Source organism: Aquarana catesbeiana, linkage group LG01 (genome assembly GCF_042186555.1).
Source record: "Aquarana catesbeiana isolate 2022-GZ linkage group LG01, ASM4218655v1, whole genome shotgun sequence".
Taxonomy (NCBI): domain Eukaryota; kingdom Metazoa; phylum Chordata; class Amphibia; order Anura; family Ranidae; genus Aquarana; species Aquarana catesbeiana.
The window spans coordinates 531,838,637-531,864,644 of NC_133324.1; the positions used below are offsets into that span (position 1 = coordinate 531,838,637).

General features: G+C 42.9%; 1 protein-coding gene across 1 annotated transcript in view; it reads right to left on the reverse strand.

Moving 5' to 3' along the window:
- The window catches only part of POLR2B (RNA polymerase II subunit B), a 575,272-nt gene that overhangs the window by 224,751 nt on the left and 324,513 nt on the right, over positions 1–26,008 (reverse strand). The window contains exons 14-17 of the mRNA XM_073594755.1: positions 20,575–20,729; positions 19,180–19,378; positions 17,242–17,410; positions 13,855–13,951 (exon numbers count right to left, since the gene is read on the reverse strand). Coding sequence (XP_073450856.1) covers positions 13,855–13,951; positions 17,242–17,410; positions 19,180–19,378; positions 20,575–20,729 — 620 coding nt within the window. The remainder of the gene's footprint in view (positions 1–13,854; positions 13,952–17,241; positions 17,411–19,179; positions 19,379–20,574; positions 20,730–26,008) is intronic.

Sequence of the window (26,008 nt, forward strand, 5' to 3'; positions counted from 1 at the left end):
CGGGAATTGGCGGTTCCAACTACCGAGACCTGACGGACTTGGGCCTTACACAGGCTTCCCGTTTTTTACAGGGGGGGTGTGGCCAACGATCCCGGAGCTGGTGGACCAGTCAGGTCCTTTCCGGCTGGGCTTTAGGAATGCCCTCCAGCTCTCCAACTATTTCAGAACCCTTCCGGCCCTGTGGTTGTTTGACAGGCCCCTTACCACCATCAATGAATTCTGCTCAGAGATGGGGGGCAATGCCCCACACACTTTCTGCTAACTACGAGTTATTAACTACCCCTGCGGAGCCCCAAGTTTTGAACTGCATACAAGAATGGGAAAGGGACCTAGGTAAAACATTCAGTACAACACAGCAACAACACATTCTCAGGTTTACATACAAATCTTCTATTTGCGCAAAAACACAAGAGACAAACTTTAAGATCCTAACCAGGTGGTATAGAACCCCAGTGAGACTGAAGAAAATCTTCCCAGACACTTCTGATCAGTGCTGGAGATGCTAGGAAGACCAGGGCACCATCTTACATATTTTTTGGACCTGCCCCAAACTACAAAACTTTTGGACGGCGGTCCAACGTACCCTCCAAAAACTCACAGAATGCAAAATACTGAATGACCCAGCATACTTCCTCCTACATGCCACCAATATACCAGGGAAGATATACAAAAAGTCTATTATCCGGCACCTTCTTGACGCTGCTAAAGCTTGCATCCCTCTTAGGTGGAGATCCTCGCAACCCCCAACAGTAGGGATGTGGATTCGAAAAGTAAAGGAAATAAGTAGATTGGAAAACCTAGTGCTAACTGTGCGACACCAGCAGGAGTGATACTCCAAGACCTGGTCGCCATGGAACGTCTATCTTTTCAGACGAAGGAAGAACCCTCTTTGACAGCGACCCGAATGACTAAAAGTCACCCTAATTAACTATTGACCCGACTGGCTACAGAGTATCCTGGTGCCCTGACTGATTGCCCCCGCGTATGGTAGGCTATCACAGAATTATCCTCAAAATCTCCCCCCCCCCTCCAACCCCTCTTCTTCCTCTTTTTCTCTATATAACTTCTAATTGTCCTCCTCCTCTATCCTTTTTCTCAGTTTTAGGGACCCGAATTAACAGGATCCAACTATATTAAAATTAAAAATGGACTGGGACCAGTCTGGGACCCACTAAAGGGCAACACACCTGCACCACTAGTTTTGCTGCCCTACGCACATAAAATACCAAGATGTTGCTGTAAGCACCTATCACACAAAACAAAGGAAGTCTCAGTTAAGCAAAATGTCATACTGCTCTTTCAATGTAATAAAAGGCTCTTGTATATAGCGTATACATGCAATGTGATGTAAGATAAACTGATTGCCCAGATGTCTGTCTTTGACCGTGTTCCCTGAATAAATAAAATAATTGTAAAAAAAGAAACTTCAGGAAGTGAGATCTTGCATGGAGTCCCAAACCGAGGAAAATTGACAGTTATTTTGTGTTTCTTCCATTTGTGAATAATCACACCAACTGTTGTCACCCTCTCACCAAGCTGCTTGGCAATGGTTACAAATCTCCAAAAGACCCCAAATTGTGCGCCTCTTACAGGACCTATTGAACTTCCCAATAAGAACCTTAAAATCCTAACCAAACTTTTTACCAACAGGCTCCACCCCTTGTTATCCTCAGTCACTGATTTGGATCAGACCGGATTAATGAACCACAAATCCAAAGACATTATATCTACGCAGACATCTTCCTCAGCCAGACCAGTGGCCAGGAGCAGGACCCCAATTGTCCTAAGGGGTCCCCAACTCCTCTAGCAGCACTATTACCATACTCTGCGGACACTATACTCCTTGCCCACTTTGCTTATACATTACATTGGGAGCTGGGGAAGGCTACCACTAAATTCGCTTCTGAGCTGAAACAGGATTTCCAGGAATTGGGACAATATTGAATCTAAAGTAGACAGTCAATAAAGTGGCTCAAAACTCCACCATGATCACTGAATTGCATGATCGCTTAGAAACCTATGCCAAGAATGATGACCTCGAAAATCGTGCCAGGCGCTACAATTTTCGTATCAGGGGTCTTTCTGAAACTGTGAAAGATGTGACCTCCATCACCTATTCTCTGATACAATCTGCTGTGCCAGATATTGACAAAATCCATATTGAGAGATTGATCGCATTTATAGAGACTTTAGTTCCCCTGAAACCAGATGGGCCCCCCAGGGACACGATTGTGAAACCTTACTTTATTCAGGGTCAAGGAAGCGGTTATGCTGGGAACGTCTGAATCTGGAAGTGGACGGCTATAAATTTCAGATTTTTACGGACATTTCCCAAGCTACCATTCAAAAACAGGGAGAGTTATTAAACCTTTGCTTTCCCCTCTGGTTCAATGTGATATTCACTACAGATGGAACTATACTTTCTGGCTTAAAGTCACCTATAAAGGCAGATCATACTCCTTATCTACGTTTGCCGAGGGCGAAAAAATCCTGCTGGAATTCATATCCCATAGTCCCTCGTCTCAGAGCCAGTCAAGATCCAGCAGTCGTCCTCCTCTGCTTTCATCTTTTTGGTCTTCTCCATGGACGAAGAAACCTGCAACTCCACATAGAGTTACCTGAGAACGTCCCGATTAATGCCAATTTTTTTTTCTGGCGGTGGCTTCTCAGTGGTCCCCATACCAGACATTAGCCACTGCCTATATCTCATTTGTGTTTATGTGACTTGAACCTAACATTTTTTGTTCTCTAGGTCATCTTGGTATTTTTAGGCCCATTACTTCCGTCTAGGCCTACTTATATATTTGCTAGTTTACTACGAATGTTCTCGTTAAGTGTAGGAGGGGTTGGCGTTTAGTGGGCTTTATAATTGTTGTGTAAATCTTTGCGCTGAGAAGGGGCTATGCACTCTTCCAGTTTGTCGTACTCTTCCCATTGGTTGACCTTGGCTTGGATTATGTGGTTATTTTATGCTATATGTCATGTTTGCTTCAACTCAATTCTCTATGTCACGTTTTGATGATGGCATTTCCTAAAGCCATGTGTCTTACTCTTTTTCCTTTTTAATCCTCTACTTTTAAACCTCTTCCCTTTTCCATTTTGAGGGTCAGCTAGAGTGTCTTAAGATACCTGTGCTTTGGTATTGGTGGGCAAGTCCGTCTACAGTTGGCCCACTCCACTGGAACCATATGACTGCTCTCCCACAATATACAGGGGTTGGGGTCATCTTCTAAACATATCAAAGTGTTTAACTACTATAGGTCCCTAGGAGCTGATATTGTAGCTCTTCAGGAAACACCTTCCTTCATATATACACAAAGGTTATTCCACTTGCTATTTCGCCAATGCTACAGAGAAAAAGAGGGGGTGGAGCTTTGTTTATAACGACAGCTTTCATCATTTACTTAAACAAAAGTACTAAGAGAGAAGGAGGGGTGATAAAGATTGGCAAAGGGTCACTTATGAGAGAATCTGATAACTTTTTTGGTCTATTATGCCCCCAAAATGAACGAAGTGGCTTATTTCCCTTCTCTGCTCCGATCCTTAGCACCTGAATTTGAAGGGGGATGTTATTCTGGCTGGTGACTCCAATTTGGCTTGGACCATATATTAGATAAATCTCATATGTCGCAGCTTAAGTCCCCTCCTAAACAAAGCTGAAAATCTGCTCAGCTGTTATATCACTTTGACCTTGTAGATGCTTGGAGGGAGGCCAATCCTACCCCTCAAGACTATTCCCACTTTTCTAGGGCTTATAACAGTTATTCACGCATCGATCATGTATTTCTCCTCTCGGGCCTCCTACTAGTTGACACCCTGATCTGACCACGACCCTGTAGTGCTGATGATAGCTAAGTTGGCCAAATCTCACTGACGCCTACATGAATCTTTACTTTGTAACAAATTTTGCTGCCAAGACATCAATACCCACTTGAAAGCTTATTTTGCTGTTAATAAAGCAGAAGACATTATCCCTGCTATTAATTGGGCAGCACACAAGGCCTCTGTTAGTGGCTTTTTTATTCAATTGTCTTTCAAACTTAAAGCTTGCAAAGAGGTGATTATGGCCAAATCTAGGGAATATGAAGCTCTAGCTAGACAATACAAAAGCTCCCCAAACCGTGACCTGTTGAACAAACTTGAACAAGCTCGCTCACTCACTACAAAAGTGGAAAAACATTTGCGCTGAACAAAAAAGTTCTTTACATGGAGCAATCGACCTGGTTCGCTGCTAGCACATAAACTTAGCACTAACATGTAGCTCTTCCGAATATTAGACTCTCAGGAGGCAATCTTTCCCAAGACCCCCCAAAAATTCAAGAATTACGTGATTTTTACGCTAACCTATACAGACAGCCCATCTCATGGTCACACTTCTTCCATAAGGCCCCTTTCACACTGGGGCGGTGGGGGCGTCGGCGGTACAACAGCGCTATTTTTAGCGCTGCTGTACCGTCGTTCTTGTAGCTGTATTCGCCCGCTAGCGGTGTGGTTTTAACCCCCCGCTGGCGGCCGAAAAAGGGTTAAAATCCCTCGTACAGCGCGGCTATAGCCGCGGTATTGCCGCGGTATAGCCACGCTGTCCCATTGATTTCAATGGGCAGGAGCGGTGAAGGAGCGGTGAATACACCGCTCCTTCACCGCTCCAAAGAAGCGGTTTGCAGGACTTTTTTCACCGTCCTGCCAGCGCACCGCTTCAGTGTGAAAGCCCTCGGGCTTTCACACTGAACAAACAGCGGAGGCTGTTTAGGGGCGGTTTGCAGGCGGTATTTTTAGCGCAATACCGCCTGCAAACCGCCCCAGTGTGAAAGGGGTCTCAGTGACTTCCTGATTGCTCTACCTCTCCCATCTCTTAAGGAGGCTCATATGGAACTCATGGAAAAACCCATTGCATGTGAGGAAATCCAGAAAACTTAAGACGCTATCCCTGCATAAAATCACCAGGCCCCGATGGCCTCCCCAATAATTACAAAAAATGTTCTGAACAGTTGGCTCCTCACATGGCTCTCTATTTCAACACCTTACGGGATGGTGGAGGAGTTCCACTGGATGAGAATAGGGCTTACATTAGCATTATCCTCAAACCAAATAAGTATTCAACTGACTTTAACTATCACCCTATTTCACTGATTGTGATCTATAAATCCCTATAAAACTTCTGGCTTTGCATCTTGGTACTTTCCTGGCACGATATATCCATAAAGATTAGTCAGGCTTCATAAACGAACACCAGGCATTCGAACAGATCAGTCGGTCTATAGCATTGGTTTCCACAGTATGCACCAAGTGGGATGCCCCTTTATCTAGGGAACGGTTACTTCTCATTGGACCTTCACAAGGCCTTTGATTAGAGTTTAAACTACTATTATGCATTTACCACTTTGGAGCCCTTTGGATTTGGTTCTACTTTTATTTCTTTATAAAAATAACTATATAGCAATCCCTTGGCTTTAAGTTTCTATACGGGGTTATAGATCGTTGTTTCCCATCCAATGTGGGACAAGACAAGGTTGTCCTCTCTCCCCATTGCTCTTTGTGTTAGCAATTTAACCCTTTGCTATGGCAATTCAATCCCACCCTAATATTCATGGTATAGGCTATGGACAACAGGAGCATAAATGTGCCCTTTTTGCCGATGAGGTCCTCATGTATATCACTGATCCTCAAGTTACCCTACTTAATTTGCTGCGCAAATTTATTTTTCTCAGCTCTCTGGGCTTTCCTTAGATTCTCAAAAAACACAACGGCTCTTAAGGTTCCTTTGCCCCTCTGGACAATAAGGGCTTTACAGAATACTTCAAACTTTCAATGGGCACATTGCTCCCTTTCATATCTAGGCATCCAGCTGACTCCCTCGATCAAAACTTATTATTATTATCCTCCACTCTTTCGTCGACTTTGGGAAGATCTTTGTCGTTGGGCGGATTATTTCCTATCTTGGTTTGGCAGAATGAACTCTATTGAAAATTATACTTTCACTCAGGATACTTTACCATTTAAGAACTCTACCAATTGCGGTCCCGAGGGGAGATCTACAATGTTTGCAATCTGAGGTCCTCCGGCTTTATCTGGGGTAGCAGAAAACCCCAGATGAACAAATTGACACTGTACATCTCGAAACCGTGAGGTGGGCTTGGCCTCCCTAATTTATAGGCTTATTTTCCAGCTACTCAACTTTTCTACACCACTGCTACCACATTCTACACACATCTACATCCTTCTGGGTCTCTACTGAGGCTCTTTTCCTGCCACCCTTTCGCCATTGGTTCCCTAATGTGGCTTCCTAGCCAGCCAGCCACCCCCCCCCTCCCCCCATACTGTGTCCTACCATGCTAGTTGTTTGGGGCAGGTACAACATCGTAAACCCCTGTCGTCCCCACATACCCCGCTAGCTCCTATGTACTGTAATACGTAATTTCCCCCAGTACTGACTCCAACATCATTCCAGTGGTGGCTTAACAAGAGGCTTTTTAAGATCATTTCAATTGAGATCAGCTGTACTCCTTGCAATATTTTAAAGACATTAAAGACAACTTATTTCTTTTGCACGATCTAAACTTAATTTGTTATATGGACCACTTACACTCAACTTTTGAATCTGGTTATCTCCCGCCTCGACTACTGCAACTCCTTCCTCATGGGATTACCTTTACACAGGCTATCCCCCCTTCAGTCCATCATGAATGCTGCTGCCAAGCTCATCCACCTTACCAACCGCACAGTGTCTGCTACCCCTGTCAATCCCTCCACTGGCTTCCTCACCCAACTAATTAAATTCAAAATTCTAATAACTTCCAAAGCCATCCACAACTCGGCCCCCAGCTACATCACTAACCTAGTCTCAAAACACCAAGCTACTCGTTCCCTTTGTTACTCCCAAGACCTCCTGCTCTCTAGTTCCCTCGTCACCTCCTCCCATGCTCGCCTCCAGGACTCTTCCCGAGCCTCTCCCACCCTTTGGAACTCCCTACCCAAATCTGTCCGACCATCTCCTACTCTGCCTGCTTTTAGACAATCCCTGAAAACCCTTCTCTTCAGAGAAGCCTATCCGTCCCACACATAACAACTGTACTTTTACTTTCTCCATCAGATCATGACTCACAGCTATTACCTTTAGTATCACTTGACCCTTCCTCCTAGAATGTAAGCTCAAACGAGCAGGGCCCTCTGATTCCTGTATTGAATTGTATTGTAACTGTAATGTCTGCCCTCATGTTGTAAAGCGCTGCAAACTGTTGGCGCTATATAAATCCTGTATAACAATAATAATAATCATCTTGTCAAACAAGGGGCCGTTTACGGGAACGGGTATCTACGGTCCGACCCGACCACTAAACTTACTTACATGACTCAATGAGAACGAGACTTAAAGGGCTTGTAAAGTCTCAAGGTTTTTCACCATAATGCGTTCTTTGCATTAAGGTGAAAAAGCTTCTGTGCTGCAGCTGCCCCCCCAGAGCCCTTTTTCTTACCTGAACCCATTCGTTCCAGCAACAAGCACTAGCCCAGCGGCTCCAGCAGCTGTCTGTCCTCATTGGATAGATTGACAGCAGCGGGAGCCATTGGCTCTAGCTGCTGTCAATCAAATCCAGTGACACGAGAGCGGGGGGCAGGGCCGAGTCCTGCTGTCTGTGTAAATGGACACAGCAGCGAGACTCGTGAGCGCGCCAGCATGGGTGCCCCCATGGAAAGCGGCTCTCTGCGGGGCCACCCGATGAAGAGGAAGAGCCAGGAGTGTTGCCGGGGCTCCCCAGAAGAGGAGGATTGGGGCTGCTCTGCGCAAAACCCTTGCACAGAGCAGCCAAGTATAACGTTTGTTATTTTAAAAAAAAAAAAAAGACACACCAAAAAATGAACCTTTACAATCACTTTAAATACCACTTTTGATTAGATAAAACAAAGGCAATTTCTTGCCAAAGTATTAAACACAACTCTAATTGAAGTGAATTACAAAGTACTCTTAAGCCCCATACACACTATTAGATTTTCTGCACATATTTGTCTTCAGATTTACCAAAACCATGTAGTGCAGGAGCTTGCCCGATTGCATACAAATTTAAACTCTTAAGGTCTGACCTCATATTATATGGTTTTGGTAAATCCGAAGACAAAAATCTTCAGAAAATCTAACAGTGTGTATGGGGTCTTACATTTGTATTCAGTCCCGACCAGGGTTGCGAAGATGCACCTGTCTGCATCCCCCCACCTGTTTTCGATGCTGCGGCCAGATGGGTACTTTGCATCATGTCTGGTGGCAATGTCCCATAGTCACTAGATTTTGGATTTGAATATTTATTTGGTGTTCAATATTCAGTGACGGGAGTCAATATCTCTAGAGCCCCAAAACAAGCCCTTTCCAAAATTCTGACGAGGTCCCGAATAAATAAATTGGTGAAATTAATTACATATGTGTTCTTGGCAGCGAGAAAAACTATAGCTAAATATTGGCAGCAGTCGATGGTTCCTCTTGATTATGTGAACAAACTTAACTGGATCATGGTTAACCTCCCTGATAATCCAGAGTGTGGCTCGGGGTTAAATTTCAGTCCCATTAGCGGTAACCCCGAGCCACACTCGGGATTACATTGCAGGATCCTGGTGCGGCGTTACTTACCTTGTCCCCAGGATCCTGCGATGTCCCCCGCTGTGTCTGCGGGCTCTGTCTCCTCCGAAGCCTCTCCGTGCCAGGCTCCGTTCCCTGCGAGCGTCGCGACGCACGGGGGCGGAGCCTGGCGGCAAATTCAAAAAAATTTACAAACCATAACACATACAGTACTGTAATCTTACAGATTACAGTACTGTATGAAATTATTTCAAATCCCTTTTGACCCCAGTGCTTTGGCCCATGCCCTGCATGCAGTTTTATGTTATATATACTGTTCTTTCTGCCTGGAAACTGGAGATTGTCCATAGCAACCAAAAAGTGTCCCTTTATGTCAAAAGTGGCTTTAGACCAGCTAGAAAACAGCGATAGTAAATTAGAACACTTGCAGAATTGAGCGATAGTGAATCGCGGGGAAATGTATTTTATTATTATTATATTATTTTTTTTTAATTATTTATATTTATTTATTATATTATAATTTATGTTTTTGTGTTTCAAACTTCATCATACCCGGGATATCTACTAGACTCTTGTTTGGACAGATTTAAGTGTGTTATTGTTAAGAATTACAGGCCTACAATATAAAACGCCAAATTTCCATGCAAAATAATTTTACCGCTTTCAGCACCTAAAATCCAAAATAATCATACCGCCAGGGAGGTTAAGGAGACTTACCTGTGTCCTTCGTAACTGTACTACGTATATGATATTTATCAGTACCTTAATGAGTCCGTCTGCCTCTTTTTCTCACTTTCCTAGTCTATTCTTTTCCTTTTCACTGTTTGATTTCTCCAATAATGTCAAGATACTATTGATAAAAACATATGGTTTTACATTAATGATACTCTTGCGAACACTGGCGTGCGTACAGTGGTTTCCTTTTCTCACGGGCTGCTCCCTCTCTGCTTCCTTCCCGTTTCTTGCCTTCCCCCTTCCAATGGCCATTTCATGCATTGCCTGTCCTATATCGCTAATTGGGATTGCTACACAGATGGTCTCTGGTGGATCAGATTTGTACTCTTCAGATCTTTTGTGATTATCCCTCTATTTTATATTATTATTTCTGTTGGTACTCTCACTCGAGAGAATTTAATCGTTGAGATTTTCCTACCTGATGACAAGATGTACTATAATTGTTGGTCTTTTGAAGGAAGTGGATCTTTGTATTTGCAGTGACTTGAGCACTTGTTTGCACTATTGTTCTAATGATGTGCTTTATATGATAATATCTTGTTACGTCAATAAATATTATTGTAATACAATAATTTAAGACTTTATATAAAGTCTCAAATCTTTTATGAAGGTCTTCATGTTAAATAGTTTGAATACCATGTCATAGATATATTATTTATCATTGTAAAAGAACACCTTCCACACACACTTCAAAATTTTATAAAAAAAAAAAATAAAAAATTATTTTTTTCAAAGCAAAAGGAAAAAAAACACTTTCCCAATTTTCCTGTTATTTTTTCCCATGATTACCCATCTCTAGTATCATACAGGCCATTTCCTTGATCACAGGAGTATCCACTCACTCTCCCACTTTACCCAACAGCTTCGGATACTGAACACTGAGCTGTACCGGTTGCATCAGATCTTCCACTTTCTGCGTTCTTTGGCAGGCTACCAATGACAGTACGTCAAGAACAGCTCATGAAACTTGATATCTCTGTGGCATCTGAATACTGTATAAGCAATTTGTTAATACAAGCAAGCTTCCTTAGATAATAGCCTGGGAAAGGGATAGGTTTGAAGACGGAGGAAGAGGAATGGAGGGACTGGTTTACTAGAACATAAATGTGTTATGACTGCTGTACTCATCAAGGCCATTTACAAAGTACTATCCCGTTGGTACCTAGTACCAGATCACCGCTCCAAAAATGTTCTTGTTCCTCCTCGCTCTGGTTTTGGGGCTGTGGGCAGGTGGGACATGTTCTAAGGTCAAGCACTTCTGGATCAGAGTTCATGTGCTGAATTACTCAGTTACAATGATGAACATTTTTAAAAACCCTAGGGTTGCCTTCCTTAAAGCGGAGTTCCACCCACTTTCACATCTCCACATCATCCGCTTCAGAACAGACCATACTCACTGCAATGGGCTTACCTTGTTTCCAAGGCATTCTTTAGCTCTTCCAGTCTCTCCCCCCTGCGGCGTTGTATGGAATTTCCTGCCGCACACTGGCTCCTGGGAGATGTGTGTCATAATTCCCAGGAGTCAGTGGGCAGGGCCACCTCTCAGCATCACGAGGTTGATGGCAACCACACACGTTTCCTGCGCTGTGACATGTGTTTAATGCGCATGCGCGAGATCAGGAGGTGCATGCTGGGTAGCCAGCAGCACCTGATCCCAAAAAAGGATCCTAGTGGGCTTCACATTTATAAAAAAAAAAAAAGAAGAAATATAGCAGCAGTATTACTAACATTAGCGATTGCAACATCAAGATCATCAAAACAGGTGGTCTTTCAAAAAAAATGTAATATGTCGGAGCTTTAACAAGCCAAGTGAAGGGATTCCCAGACATACTCTAACATATACTTAGTGTTCCTGACAGCCAAAATTGCAATAGTGACAGCTGTAAGAGTCGTGGATCTGGAGGTGATGAAATGGAAACAAATGTCAATAATGACCAGTGAAAAGATGGTCAGTATGTTGAAGGATACTCCTTGCGTTTTGAGAAACTATACTCTATATTCCAACACCATCTGAAGTGGTAGAAGCTGGGAATGGCTCTCAGATAAACTATAGTCCCTCCTCCCTTTTCATTACTCCCTTTCTTACATATGCATGTATGAAGGAATGACATGGGTCAGGCTTCATTAGGGTAATTGTTTCAACTTTATCAGATTTAGTGATGGGCGAATGTTTTCATAGAGGTTAAATGTACTGAATGCACAGACCCATTATATTTGAATTAGGGGTGCACCAAATGGAAATTTTGGTGCTGAAACCAAAAATGCAGGATGCACTTTGCCAGAAAATGAAAATGACAGTTTTAAAAAAATATTTATATTTTTATATACAAAATTGTATTATATTCGACTTTTTAATATCATGAATTTAAATATGAATTTATTGTTGCCCATTATTGGCACCTTTAGTGCAGGAAAAGCTCAAGAAAAATGCAGTCTGCAGTCTCTAACTTAACCTCCCTAGCGGTATGATTATGTCAGATTTTTGCGTCTGATAGCGGTACAATTGTTTTGCATAGAAATTTGGCGTTTTATTTTGTAGGCCTGTAATTCTTAGCAATAACACACTTAAATCTGTCCAAACAAGAGTCTAGTAGTAGACATCCCGGGTATGAAAGTTTGAAGCACAAAATCATAAATTATAATATAATAAATGACTATAAATAATTAAAAAAAAAAATATAATAATAAAATTAATTTCCCCACGATTCACTATCGCTCAATTCTGCAAGTGTTCTAATTTACTATTGCTGTTTTATAGCTGGTCTAAAACCACTTAACCACGTAAAGGGACACTTTTTAGTTGCTATGGACAATCTCAAGTTTGCAGGCAGAAAACTGTTTATATAATATAAAACTGCATGTAGGGCATTGGACAAAGCACTAGGGACAAAAAGGATGTGAAATGATTTCATACAGTAATGTAATCTGTAAGATTACAGTGTACTGTGTTCTGAATTTTCAATTTTTGGAATTTGCCGCCGGGCTCTGCCCCCACGCGTCGCGATGCTCGCAGGGAATGGAGCCCGGCACACAGAGGAATTGGGCGGAGGACAGAGACCGCAGACACAGCGGGGGGACATCGCAGGATCCTGGGGACAAGGTAAGTACACTGCACCAGGATCCTGCAGCAATGCAATCCCGAGTGTGGCTCGGGGTTACCGCTAATGGCACTGAAATTTAACCCAGAGTCACACTCGCCAGGGAGGTTAAACATACTGCTAATAGCATTAGCAAAATTTCCATTTGGTGCACCTCTAGCAGACATGATACAGGAGATGGTCAAAGACTGAAGACATGATACAAGAGATCAATGCAGCCTTGCCAGTGCCTGTCGGATGCAGCCTTGCCAGTGCCTGTCGGATGCAGCCTTGCCAGTGCCTGTCGGATGCAGCCTTGCCAGTGCCTGTCGGATGCAGCCTTGCCAGTGCATGGTGGATGCAGCCTGCCTGTGCCCATAAGATGCAGCCTCACCAGTGTCTGTGCCCATAAGACGCAGCCTCACCAGTGTCTGTGCCCATAAGATGCAGCCTCACCAGTGCCTGTGGATGCAGTCTGCCTGTGCCCATAAGATGCAGCCTCACCAGTGTCTGTGCCCATAAAATGCAGCCTCACCAGTGCCTGTAGATGCAGCCTGCCTGTACCCGGATCAGAGCGATGATCTCCTGCTGTGTCACCGAGCTGGATTTAAAACTGCCCAGGCTGCAGTAACAATGTCCCACCTCCTGTGATCACGTCACACTGATTCAACGTTCTGGCATTGGATCAGTGTGCCGTCTATCAAAGGAGCCGGGACATTGTTACTACAGCCGCCCAGACAACTCAGCTCCCTGACACAGGGAGTCACCGCTCTGTAAGGAGAGGAGGGAGAGAGGGGAGGACAGGACCTTGAGCCGCCAGAATAACACCCCGCAAGGGGCGGCACAGCCACCGCTACCACGCATGCTCAATTATTGGCGCCTTATCAGCTTTTTTTTTCTTTCGGCAAAATACTGAACACACCATTTTCGGTTACCAAAGTTTCGGTGCATCCTAATTTGAATACCTTAATGATATGCATTATTAATATGTCTGGTGATATGACCTAAATAAACTTGACGCTCCTTATTTTTATCGCCCTTATATAAATCTACCCACCTGTGTTGCAGAATTTGTCTGTATTACACTGTAATCCATTCCAGCCTCCCAATCCTTTCCAGCTACCCGGGACAGCGGTGGGACCCGCAGAGTCATGTGGAATGCCAGGACTGCACTTTACTTTGATGAGCATGCATCTTCTATCATCTTGTAACCGTTTTTAATCTTATCCTATTAAAGTCATTATTTTAATACTACACTCAGGTCGGCGCCTCCCCCTCCCTGTTTTTTTCCCTTACATTGTCTGTTCTTGGGCTCTTAACATTTAAAAAGATCAATAATTTTTATTGAAACAGAAAATATAATACAGGCAAATTTAGCAAATACACACTTTTTTCGGACACTTAAACTTTCATGCTCTTACTAGGATTAAGTAATCGTGCAAATTAAATTCTGGGAAGTGTATTTAGCAAAAAACAAACCTGAAGAAACCTCTGTCTACAGCAGAGCGGTTCATGATGACAGAATCCTCTTGGTTATATCCAGTATAAGAAGCAATAGCAACAATAGAATTAATACCTATATAAGAAAAGTGAAAAAATATACAAAACTGTAAATATATCTGCTAAAATGGCTGAAAATAGAAGTATTAAAACAAAAATCATCTGAATATTTAGGACCATAAAAAAATAGTACCCTCAAAACTAAAGTGGCTGGTATAAAAACTTTAAATCCTCTCTCATCAGATACCAAAAGTCAATATGGCACAAATACACCTGGCTAATCTCAGATCCAATCACTTTTCCCAGAACACACACTGTTTACGCAAGGACAAAACTGTTGGAGTTCATATTTTATTGACCGTATCCAATGTCCCTACTACAAATGTTTCCTTTAGTTTGTAAATCGCTTCTGTCGAAGCTCTAGCACATGTCTATCATTATGTTGTCTGGTATTTACTTTCCCCCAAATAACTGCACCCTTTGCTGAACTTCTCTCCTCTGCACAAGCCTCTGTCGAAGCTCTAGCACATGTCTATCATTATGTTGTCTGGTATTTACTTTCCCCCAAATAACTATCAACTGTAGTAGCTCCTCCCCATCATGCTGATGCTATTTTACAATCTACCCCCATCCTCTACTGTGTACACAGTGGCCACTTACACCATATGCAGTCCACTCCTTCACATACTGCTCTCCTCTGAAAATATAATACTTTCTGTAATCATACAGGTCATATCCTCTGACACTCTTCTTTTGAAAATGCTATCTCCACTGTCATACACGTCAACCTTTCTGTATACAGAAAACTTTCACATTTCCTAAGTCCGACAAGAAACTACACATTGTTTCTACTTCTCTCACTTCCTCCGTATTGTTTTTAAGAAAAGATAGGGCTGCTTATTTTACAAACACTTTCACTATTAGCGAATAACTATTTATTCAATGTTCTGTCATGTTATTTGCAAAAACTGATTTGCTTTCACTGAAGGGCCGATTAAAATCAAATCTGTGACAGACCCATCGGGGACATGGGGTGGGACATTTAGAAACGAGTGGCGTAATATACTTTATGTATCCGGGCAGTAAACTGTTCCAGGGCATCCGGGTGGGCACGCCCTGGCTAATCAAGAGTTATTTTGGACATGTTTTCCAGCACATAGACAAGGGAGGCAAAGTAGGGAATTCCTGTGACTACTAGCCATACTGATGAGACTTGTCTAGGTGCCTAGCTGTTAATGTTTAAAGATTGCATGGTCATGTTTTTACTGGTTGTAAGTTTTATCTATGCACGTATCCCCTGGTCCAGAATCTTTTGCATTACAGGCACCTGCTTTTATTAACATGTGCGCTGTGGCCACTTTCATGTTTTCTGCATACCCACTAGGATCTTCCCAGATCGGATACACTGCTACACTGTAATTCAAGCTCCAACTCACCTTTCCACTCATCCCTCTGCTCCTCCATCCATGTGGGATATCCTGCTCTCCAGCCCTTCTGGTTGATAAGGCTGCTGGCTATGTCAACAAAGCTTGTTCCTTCCAGCTGGATCCCTGACAGTTCAGCTGCACCAGTCTTGGAATCTCTTCCCCTCCATTACCAAGTACCTTTTCAGATATCTTATCAATTTGCACACATACCACTATCAATATTATCACCATCGTTGTTATATATTATAAGAAATAGAGCTGCACGATTATTTGCGGAGAATCGTTATCGCGATTCTCCGCCCCGCCGCGATCGCAAACTCCAGATTGTGGCGATTCTGACCCATCAAGCAATTTATGTGCTCACATTAAAAGCGTACACCGTGCACTGATCGATGGTGTCCCCAGGACATTTCCCGTTTCCCTGTTGTGGAAGGGAGGAGAAGCCGTCGGAGCCGGCGTGAAACGTCTGAAGTCACTCAACTCCTGGAGAGGGTGTGAGCACTGTCTCGGTGGACGGGGAAGGCCTCGGGCGGCGGTGGTGGCAGGAGAAGGAGGACGTCGGGAGAATAAAGTGGCAGAATGTGGACTGCAGTAAACTCCGGCGCCCGTTAAAACGGAACCGAATTACAGATGGCATCTACAGGAGGTAAGTGAGAGAGCCGAGCGCCCGCGGAGCACAGGGGGGAGGAGCAGGCCTAGAGGGAAGCCTTGGCCTTTCCTGTGTGCTGGCGGCAATGCCTGTGTGTCAGTGCTGGGACTTGGGCCTCCTCTGTGCACATGTTATAGACAACCTTTGTCTGCTATGGTGTGTGCCTTGACAGCTCCATACGCCTACATGGCCACTGACAGCTCTATGGAGCTCACTCCATTACTCCTTCCATCAGGTCCTGATAGCTCCAAAATACCCTCTCTCGCCCCTAAAAAAAAAATTACGTTGAGAGAATCGTGATCTTTTTATTCAAAGCAAAAAAATCATGATTCTCATTTTGGACAGAATCGTGCAGCTCTAATAAGAATATGTCTGATCTCATGTGTGCAGAGAGATTACTTTTTCTTTTTCCTCTTTGGTACCAGCAAAGTCCAACAATGTGTTCTTTTGTAGTAATAAATAATATGAAGTTGGTACATTTACAATAGCCAATTCCATTCTATTCCTTTACTAGTGTTCTACTCCAGTAGGTGGGGCTAATAAAACCCTGTTTGGTCATGGATAACGAAGAGGCTGTGTCCGTCAATGAATGTAAGAGAAAGCGGAAATGCAAACTCCTACGCAAGTCCTGCACGCATATGTAAACAGTGATCACACAGCACGTGAGGTATTACCACGAGCGCCGGAGTGAGGGCAATAATTCTAGCACCAGACCCCCTGTGTAACTAAACAGGGAACCTGACCTGTAAAAGGCTTTTAAAGCATCAGGTTAGGTACCATAGTTTGCCACCTTTCCACGGGCCTGAGAAATTTTAAGCATGATATGTTAGGTATCTATTTACTTGGCATAACATCTTTTATGTTTTACCAACAATTGGGAATTATGTGTTTGTGCTCACTAAAATTCATTAAAGTGTATTTTTCCCAAGATTCTTTTGTCCAATGTAACATGATCAGTGAAAGTAAAAGAAAATCCCAAATTTTGGGTTGTCCCCAGAAAAAGCAATACAGAGGACATCTTCCAATGGGGGCACTAGTTCTGGTGGCCTCAAGGGATTCCCTTAATTTGCAGAGATTTCCTATCACTTACTGTTTGGCTACGGGACAGAAAGTGAAGGGAAATCTCTGCAATGGGACACAGATGGCGAAAAAAATAAAAATCTGACAACTGTTATACCATCCCTTCCTCTATACAAAATGAAAGAAAGGAAAAAAAAAAAGTTTTTGCCTATAGTACTATAAACCTAAGGAAAAACAAAAAAAATAAATAAAAACAAAACAAATGCTTACCAGCAGGAAGCTCTCTGAAACGCAGGTACTCCATTGATCTGGTGGTAACCAAGGGCTTTTGAGGGTAATACAGCACATGAGCTAAAGTATCCATACGAACATGAAAATTGGTAATATAGACGCCCATAGCTTGTTTACCCATAGCAGACTGGTAGGTATTCCTAGGAGACTAAAGAAATGTTTTTAATTGAATTTGATTTATGGCTATGGAGACCTTTGGGAAAAGTGGTATGAAAGAAATCAGGGATGGTACAAAGAAAAGTTAAAAAGGAAAAGGAAGATAAAAAGCTAACTGCGTTTGCACAATCTTTTGGCATTTATAAAATTCCATGCAAAATTCTTTGACAGAAAACTATACTTCAAAGCAATAACCACTCCAAGCTTGACCAAGACAATTTGGGGATAAAAAGTAACAATAACTTCCTTTTTCGGTTCAGACAGGAAGACAACTCTTTAATCAACTTCCCAAAGTCCAAATTGGTTATCTTGGGAAAATTACCTTTCCATGATCAAAAGAACCTGCCTTAATCCAGTTTTAAGACAACCATACATTACATCAAGATTGTATCATTTACTTTAGAGATATCTTCAAGCAAACAGTGCAAGGATTGCTTTACTGAATGGGCTTTTAAGTATGCTTCAATATACAGTACTGGTAAAATTATTAGTAATTTGTATTGCCATCTTCAGGCGCCTTTCACAGTGGGTGTGTCCGTGTACGGAATTCGCTTTACTCAGCAGGGATAGCTCCATGATCCCCGCTGAGCAAACAGATGACAGGTCACATTGTGCAGGGACGGACCTGTCAGAGCTCCGCTCTCCTCTATGGGGGATCGGATGAAAACGGACCGCTTGTCAGTTTTCATCCGATCCGCCAGGTGGATGGAAAATAGGGTTCCCATCCGTCTGAATTTAGCGGATCAGATGTCAGCAGACAAGTCACCACTGACGTCCGTCGCTCCATAGACCTGCATGGAGCGTCTGTTCAGTTCCGCCTAAAAAACTGACAGGCGGACCTGAACGGCCGCCCGTGTGAAAGGGGTCCAAGCCTGCAATCACATGAACGGACAACACATTTTGGATATCTTAGGGAGCACTTAAATCTGTATTAAATCCAAACATATATTGCAGCTTTCCAGTCATTAGGTGTAGTGGCTACATTAGTTTTGTTTTTTTAAGGTTTTCCCTCTGTTTTCACCAGGTGATCTGTCCAGTAACACATCCCCTGTATCAGAATGTCTGCTCTCTGGATGAATGCGCACAGGTGGCAGATTTGGACAGCGGCATTGTCAGTCTGGGGGGAGGAGTGTTTTAGATATGCTAGCAGATTTAAATACACTAACAAATTGAAGCCAAACTCCAGCTAAAACTTTATAATCAGTTGCAATCAGTTTTTCTTTTTGGGATAATGGTTTTACATTAATAAATAAAATCGGATCATTGCAAGCACCCTCATCAGTGGTAAATGGTTTGTCTCATCGCTGTAACTGCAAAACAGCTTGTTCTTTTGAAAAACAAACTTACTGGCAGGTTAAACCAGATGAAAATATAAGAAAACCTAAAAAAAAAAAAAAATACAGCCATAACATCCAAAAAATGGTAAGCTGCAATATAATTGTTTACCATTGGGTTTAATACTGCTTTACGTGGCACTGTTTTCTAGCAGACAGACCATTTTAATTCACATTTCAGATTAGAGTTGCCACCTCACCCCTTTAAACCCGAACACATATTACAAAGGTTCTGAGGCTAATTTAATGCAGATTAGAAAGTTTAATTGCCACCCTAATCTGCCTCAGAAGCTGTGTAATGAATATGTGTTCGGCTTTAAAGGGATGAGGTGGCAACTCTATTTCAGATCCATACTTGTCACATGAGCTTTAACATCTATGCATGTTAATGTAAATTATTTAGAATTAAAGTATCTACCCAACAAACCTGGTTGTGGTCAGGAAATGGTATAATTGAAGCACAGACACCTAGAATCATAGATGGGTGAATTTCGCAATGTGTGTATGTTGAACAATAAGCAACACCCTTTTCTTGCAAATCATCAGGCGTCATAGCAAGCATGACCGTCTCTTCTTCAAGTGTATCAATGTATTCCACAACTCCACTAGCCACCAGGTCCTGCCAACTGAAAAAATAAAAGTAGGAACATAATTACAGGTGAAAACCAAGAATGTCAAAAGAGCAGTTATGTTACCTAGGAGTCTCCCAACCAGGGTGCCATGGCAAATGTATAAAAATGGTTCCAGTACCACATGTGACAGGCGGAGAGAGAGAGAGCTCCCAGCTCCACAGATATTTAGGTATAAAATCTTTGGTGAAGGAAACCATTTCTCCTGGGTGCTTGCTGCCATACCAGCTGCAGTGTTCGCAATGCTTCACCTGTCATCTGAACCCAAGCGCTTTATCTTATCTCTCTTCTCTTGTACCACATCTACCTCTTCTCTGCTCAGTATCAGAAAACAGAAGCTTAGCGTGCAGGGTTTTATTCAAACCTGCCAGCTGGGTCGGCTTTTCCGAGGAGCGTGCTAGTTATTCCATATCTGTTCCTGCTCCCTTTACAATACAAGCCAGCAGTAGTGTTCATCGTTTACAGTCTGTCAGCAGCTATATATCAAGACTTGTCTGTCCTCAGCTCTGAAACACTGAATACAAGCCAGTTAACTGTATTAAGGATACATGTAAATGCTGCTTCACACTAGGATTGCCAATCATCAGTAAATTTACTGACAGTTTGTAAAAATCTGTGACTTTTACAACTGTCCGTAACTATCAGGGGCTGATAATTTTTAATGCTGTGTTGACTTTTGTAAGTGTAAACCTTAATGGCACCCACACGCATCTAGAAAATGCATGTGTTTGCACACACTAACACACATGGTACCGCAGTACCATGCATTTTGAAGCAGCGTTTAAAAAAAATAAGATCTTTCTGCCATCTTTTTTGGGCGTTACACGCACATAAGGCAGCCCATTGAAAAACACGATGCATGGAAATGCGCAAAAAAAAGCGCATGCATTCAGAGGCACCACCTGTTGAGCCCTCAAATTGATGTGCCCAAAAAATTGTGCACATTTATAAAGGGTGCCTTGACTGAAAAAACGCTCAGAAACACTGCCTTAGTATATTCTGAAAAACGATGTACTACATGTAAACACTGAGGAATATATTTTTAAAGCAGCAAATGTGAATTTTACCAAACATTTACTGCAGGTAAATTAAACACGGTCACTTAAACAGGTGCACCAGGAAGATTCAGGATTGTTTTTATATTTTATTTTTTGAATAACTGTTGGGTAAATATTGTGTTAAAAACACCTTACCTATAATTATTGTATTCCCTCTCTTTAAGCTGGTCAATGTGTCTTCTTTTCAGCAACAACTTTTGTTTTTCTACAATCAGAAGTGGCCGACAAATCCTTCCTGCATCTGTGTAGATTCTGATTTCTCTTTCCCTTATGTCCCTTATCATTGAGACCTAGAAAATTTAAAGTTACACTTTGACATGGAGTTAACAGATATTTGGGGAAAAGAATACTGAAGGAAAACTACAAAGCTGGTGAGGTGCACAGATATGTGGGTCAAGTATCATGGAACCCCAGGCTGACACCTCCTTTTGTCAAGAGCACTCACTGTATTGGTTTTATTTATAAATGAATGTTCCATAAACATTACAGATTTTCTATAATGAAATTATACAAAAAAATATACATGCGAGTATATTAGCTTATAACAAACAACGACATAACGCCTGTAAGATGCAGGGCCAAATCCTAAAAAGGAGGAGGGGACGTCAACAACCACAGGGGAAGGGATTTAAATTGTGCCAACAAATGAGTTAGAACAGAGCCTTCAATAGTATAAAAAATTCTAGTTGGACTTACCTTTAACTTTTTTCCCAAGAGTCTTTCAGGACAGCACCTGAGAGTGGCTCCACCCACTAGGAAACAGGAAACACCAACTCCAAACTTTAAAAAGGAGGCTTCTCCCCACAGCTCGTCAGTTGTAGCAGAGTACCTCCGGCCCAAGCTGGAACATAATCAGAATATGGTTAGTCGCAGTATAAAAAAAAAAAAAAAGCAAGAAAGGGCGGGCCGTTGCTGCCCTGAAAGACTCCTGGAAAACAAGTTACCAATAAGTCTGACTTGAATTTTCCCTAAACGTCTTTCAGGACAGCACCTGAGAGGATAATCGAGACTTACCAACTAGAGGGATAATAGCCTGCAGGACCTGTCAAATGCCTGATCACTGTCTGACAGAAGATCCAGTCTGTAATGACAGACAAACGTTAGGTAACTTGACCACGTAGCCACCTTAAAAATTTGATCCGGGGTAGCACCAGCTTTTTCTGCCATGTAGTGGTAAGAGCTCTAGTAGAGTGTGCTCGTATTCCCGGCAGAGGAGACAAACCCATCTGGGAATAAGCTTCCGAAATAGCTGATTTTAGCCATCTAGCAATTGACTCCTTTGATGCTTGGCGGCCCTTTTTGTTGCCAGAAAAAAAAGAACAAGAGAGTCCAAAGACCTAAAGTCCCTTGTTATTTCCAGGTAATGTAATAGAATTCTTCTCACATCCAAGTCATGGAATAAATTCTCCTTTTTTGCCCAGAAGAATTTGAACAAAAAGTCGTCAGGATGATTTCCTGTGACCTGTTATAAACAGATGCAAAAACCCAGATCTGTTTTTAGTATAATCCTGTCTGGGTAAATTAACAAAAAAAGGTTCCTTTACTGATAAAGCGTGTAGTTCACCGACTCTTCTTACAGACATAACCACAATTAAGAATACTGTTTTGAGAGTTAAATTCCTTAACTAAATTGTCTAACGGTTCAAAAGGATCTTTTGTGAAGGCTTGCAAAACTACTGACAGTTCCCATTTAGGAAAATGTTTAGTAGGAGCTGGTCTGGACTTAGTAAGTGCCTTAAAGAATCTCAGTCACTTGCACTTTAAAAGTGCTAATCACAAGACCTTTGTCAGCGCCATTTTTTAGAAATTCCAAAACCGACAATGTCCTCTACGGTTCAGTTTGACGAACGACACCAAGTGTTCTAAACTCTCCAAACTTTAGCTTAAATATCTCTAGTTACTTTCTTTCTACTGGCGAGGATGCTGGAGGTTCTGACAATCCTTTGTTCTTTAACCACTTGCCGACCACCTCACGCACTGCGGCAGAATGGCACGGGCAGGCAAAATCACGTACCTGGTAGGTGATTGCCTTCCCGCGGGCGGGGGATCCGATCGTACCCCACCCCCCCCAGTGCCCGAGGCTGTCGGCTTTGGTCTGGGAGCGATGAGAGGTGAGGGGAAGACCATCCATTCGTGGCCCCCCCCCCCCGCCCCCTCGCGATCGCTCCCAGCCAATGAGAATCATTCCTCTGCTGCTGTATGCTAAACAGCAGCAAAGGAAATGATGACATCTCTCCTCAGCTCGGTATTTTCCGTTCCGGCGCCAAGGAGAGAAGACTTCACTGTGAGTGCACAACACTACACACACAGTAGAACATGCCAGGCACACTTTACAACCCCCATCACCCCCCCCCCCCCCCCCCCCGTCACACTGACACCAAGCAGTTTTTTTTTTTTTCTGATTACTGTTACTGCATGGTGTCAGTTTGTGACAGTTAGTGTTAGCCCCCTGTAGGTCTAGGGTACCCCCCTAACTCCCCCTAATAAAGTTTTAACCCCTTGATCACCCCCCGTTGCCAGTGTCGCTAAGCGATCATTTTTCTGATCGCTGTATTAGTGTCACTGGTGACGCTAGTTAGGGAGGTAAATATTTAGGTTCGCCGTCAGCGTTTTATAGCGACAGGGACCCCCATATACTATCTAATAAATGTTTTAACCCCTTGATTGCCCCCTAGTTAACCCTTTCACCACTGATCACCGTATAACCGTTACGGGTGACGCTTGTTAGTTCGTTTATTTTTTATAGTGTCAGGGCACCCGCCGTTTATTACTGAATAAAGGTTTAGCCCCCTGATCGCCCGGCGGTGATATGCATCACCCCAGGCAGCGTCAGATTAGCGCCAGTAGCGCTAACACCCACGCACGCAGCATACGCCTCCCTTAGTGGTATAGTATCTGAACGGATCAATATCTGATCCGATCAGATCTATACTAGCGTCCCCAGCAGTTTAGGGTTCTCAAAAATGCAGTGTTAGCTGGATCAGCCCAGATACCTGCTAGCACCTGCGTTTTGCCCCTCCGCCCGGCCCGGCCCAGCCCGGCCCACCCAAGTGCAGTATCGATCGATCACTGTCACTTACAAAACACTAAACGCATAACTGCAGCGTTCGCAGAGTCAGGCCTGATCCCTGCGATCGCTAACAGTTTTTTTGGTAGCGTTTTGGTGACTGGCAAGCACCAGCGGCCTAGTACACCCTGGTCGTAGTCAAACCAGCACTGCAGTAACACTTGGTGACGTGGCGAGTCCCATAAGTGCAGTTCAAGCTGGTGAGGTGGCAAGCACAAGTTGTGTCCTGCTGCCACCAAGAAGAAGACAAACAGGCCCGTTGTGCCCATAATGCCCTTCCTGCTGCATTCGCCAATCCTAATTGGGAACCCACCACTTCTGCAGCGCCCGTACTTCCCCCATTCACATCCCCAACCAAATGCAGTCGGCTGCATGAGAGGCATTTTCTTTATGTCCTCCCGAGTACCCCTACCCAACGAACCCCCCAAAAAAGATGTCGTGTCTGCAGCAAGCGTGGATATAGGCGTGACACCTGCTAATATTGTCCCTCCTGTCCTGACAATCCTGCTCTTTGCATTGGTGAATGTTTTGAACGCTACCATTCACTAGTTGTTTATTAGCGTAGGGTACAGCATTGCACAGACTAGGCACACTTTCACAGGGTCTCCCAAGATGCCATCGCATTTTGAGAGACCCGAACCTGGAACCGGTTACAGTTATAAAAGTTAGTTACAAAAAAAAGTGTAAAAAAAAAAAAAAAGTTATCGTTTCATTGTTCTCTCTCTCTCTATTCTCTCTCTATTGTTCTGCTCTTTTTTACTGTATTCTATTCTGCAATGTTTTATTGTTATGTTTTATCATGTTTGCTTTTCAGGTATGCAATTTTTTTATACTTTACCGTTTACTGTGTTTTATTGTTAACCATTTTTTTGTCTTCAGGTACGCAATTCACGACTTTGAGTGGTTATACCAGAATGATGCCTGCAGGTTTAGGTATCATCTTGGTATCATTCTTTTCAGCCAGCAGTCAGCTTTCATGTAAAAGCAAACCTAGCTTAAGGTAATTAGCCTCTAGACTGCTTTTACAAGCAGTGGGAGGGAATGCCCCCCCCCCCACTGTCTTCCGTGTTTTTCTCTGGCTCTCCTGTCTCAACAGGGAACCTGAGAATGCAGCCGGTGATTCAGCCAGCTGACCATAGAGCTGATCAGAGACCAGAGTGGCTCCAAACATCTGTATGGCCTAAGAAACCGGAAGCTACGAGCATTTCATGACTTAGATTTCGCCGGATGTAAACAGCGCCATTGGGAAATTGGGAAAGCATTTTATCACACCGATCTTGGTGTGGTCAGATGCTTTGAGGGCAGAGGATAGATCTAGGGTCTAAGACCCCAATTTTTTCAAAAAAAGAGTACCTGTCACTACGTATTGCTATCATAGGGGATATTTACATTCCCTGGGATAACAATAAAAATGATTTAAAAAAAAAAAAAAAAATGAAAGGAACAGTTTAAAAATAAGATAAAAAAGAAAAAAATAATAAAAGGAAAAAAAAAAAAGCACCCGTCCCCCCCTGCCCTCGTGCTAAGGCAAACGCAAGCGTTGGTCTGGCGTCAAATGTAAACAGCAATTGCACCATGCATGTGAGGTATCACCGCGAAGGTCAGATCGAGAGCAGTAATTTTAGCAGTAGCCCTCCTCTGTAAATCTAAAGTGGTAACCTGTAAAGGCTTTTAAAAATGTATTCATTTTGTTGCCACTGCACGTTTGTGCGCAATTTTAAAGCATGTCATGTTTGGTATCCATGTACTCGGCCTAAGATCATCTTTTTTATTTCATCAAACATTTGGGCAATATAGTGTGTTTTAGTGCTTTACAATTTTAAAAAGTGTGTTTTTTCCCCAAAAAATGCGTTTGAAAAATCGCTGCGCAAATACTGTGTGAAAAAAAAAATGAAACACCCGCCATTTTAATCTGTAGGGCATTTGGGAATATGTGAAATTACACCCCAAAATACATTCTGTTGCTTCTCCTGAGTACGGGGATACCACATGTGTGAGACTTTTTGGGAGCCTAGCCGTGTACGGGACCCTGAAAACCAAGCACCGCCTTCAGGCTTTCTAAGGGCGTAAATTTTTTATTTCACTCTTCACTGCCTATCACAGTTTCGGAGGCCATGGAATGCCCAGGTGGCACAACCCCCCCCCCCCCCAAATGACCCTATTTTGGAAAGTAGACACCCCAAGCTATTTGCTAAGAGGTATAGTGAGTATTTTGCAGACCTCACTTTTTGTCACAAAGTTTTGAAAATTGAAAAAAGAAAAAAAAAAAAGTTTTTTCTTGTCTGTCTTCATTTTCAAAAACAAACGAGAGCTGCAAAATACTCACCATGCCTCTCAACAAATAGCTTGGGGTGTCTACTTTCCAAAATGGGGTCATTTGGGGGGGGGGGGTTTGTGCCACCTGGGCATTCCATAGCCTCCGAAACTGTGATAGGTAGTGAAGAGTGAAATCAAAAATTTACGCCCTTAGAAATCCTGAAGGCGGTGATTGGTTTTCGGGGC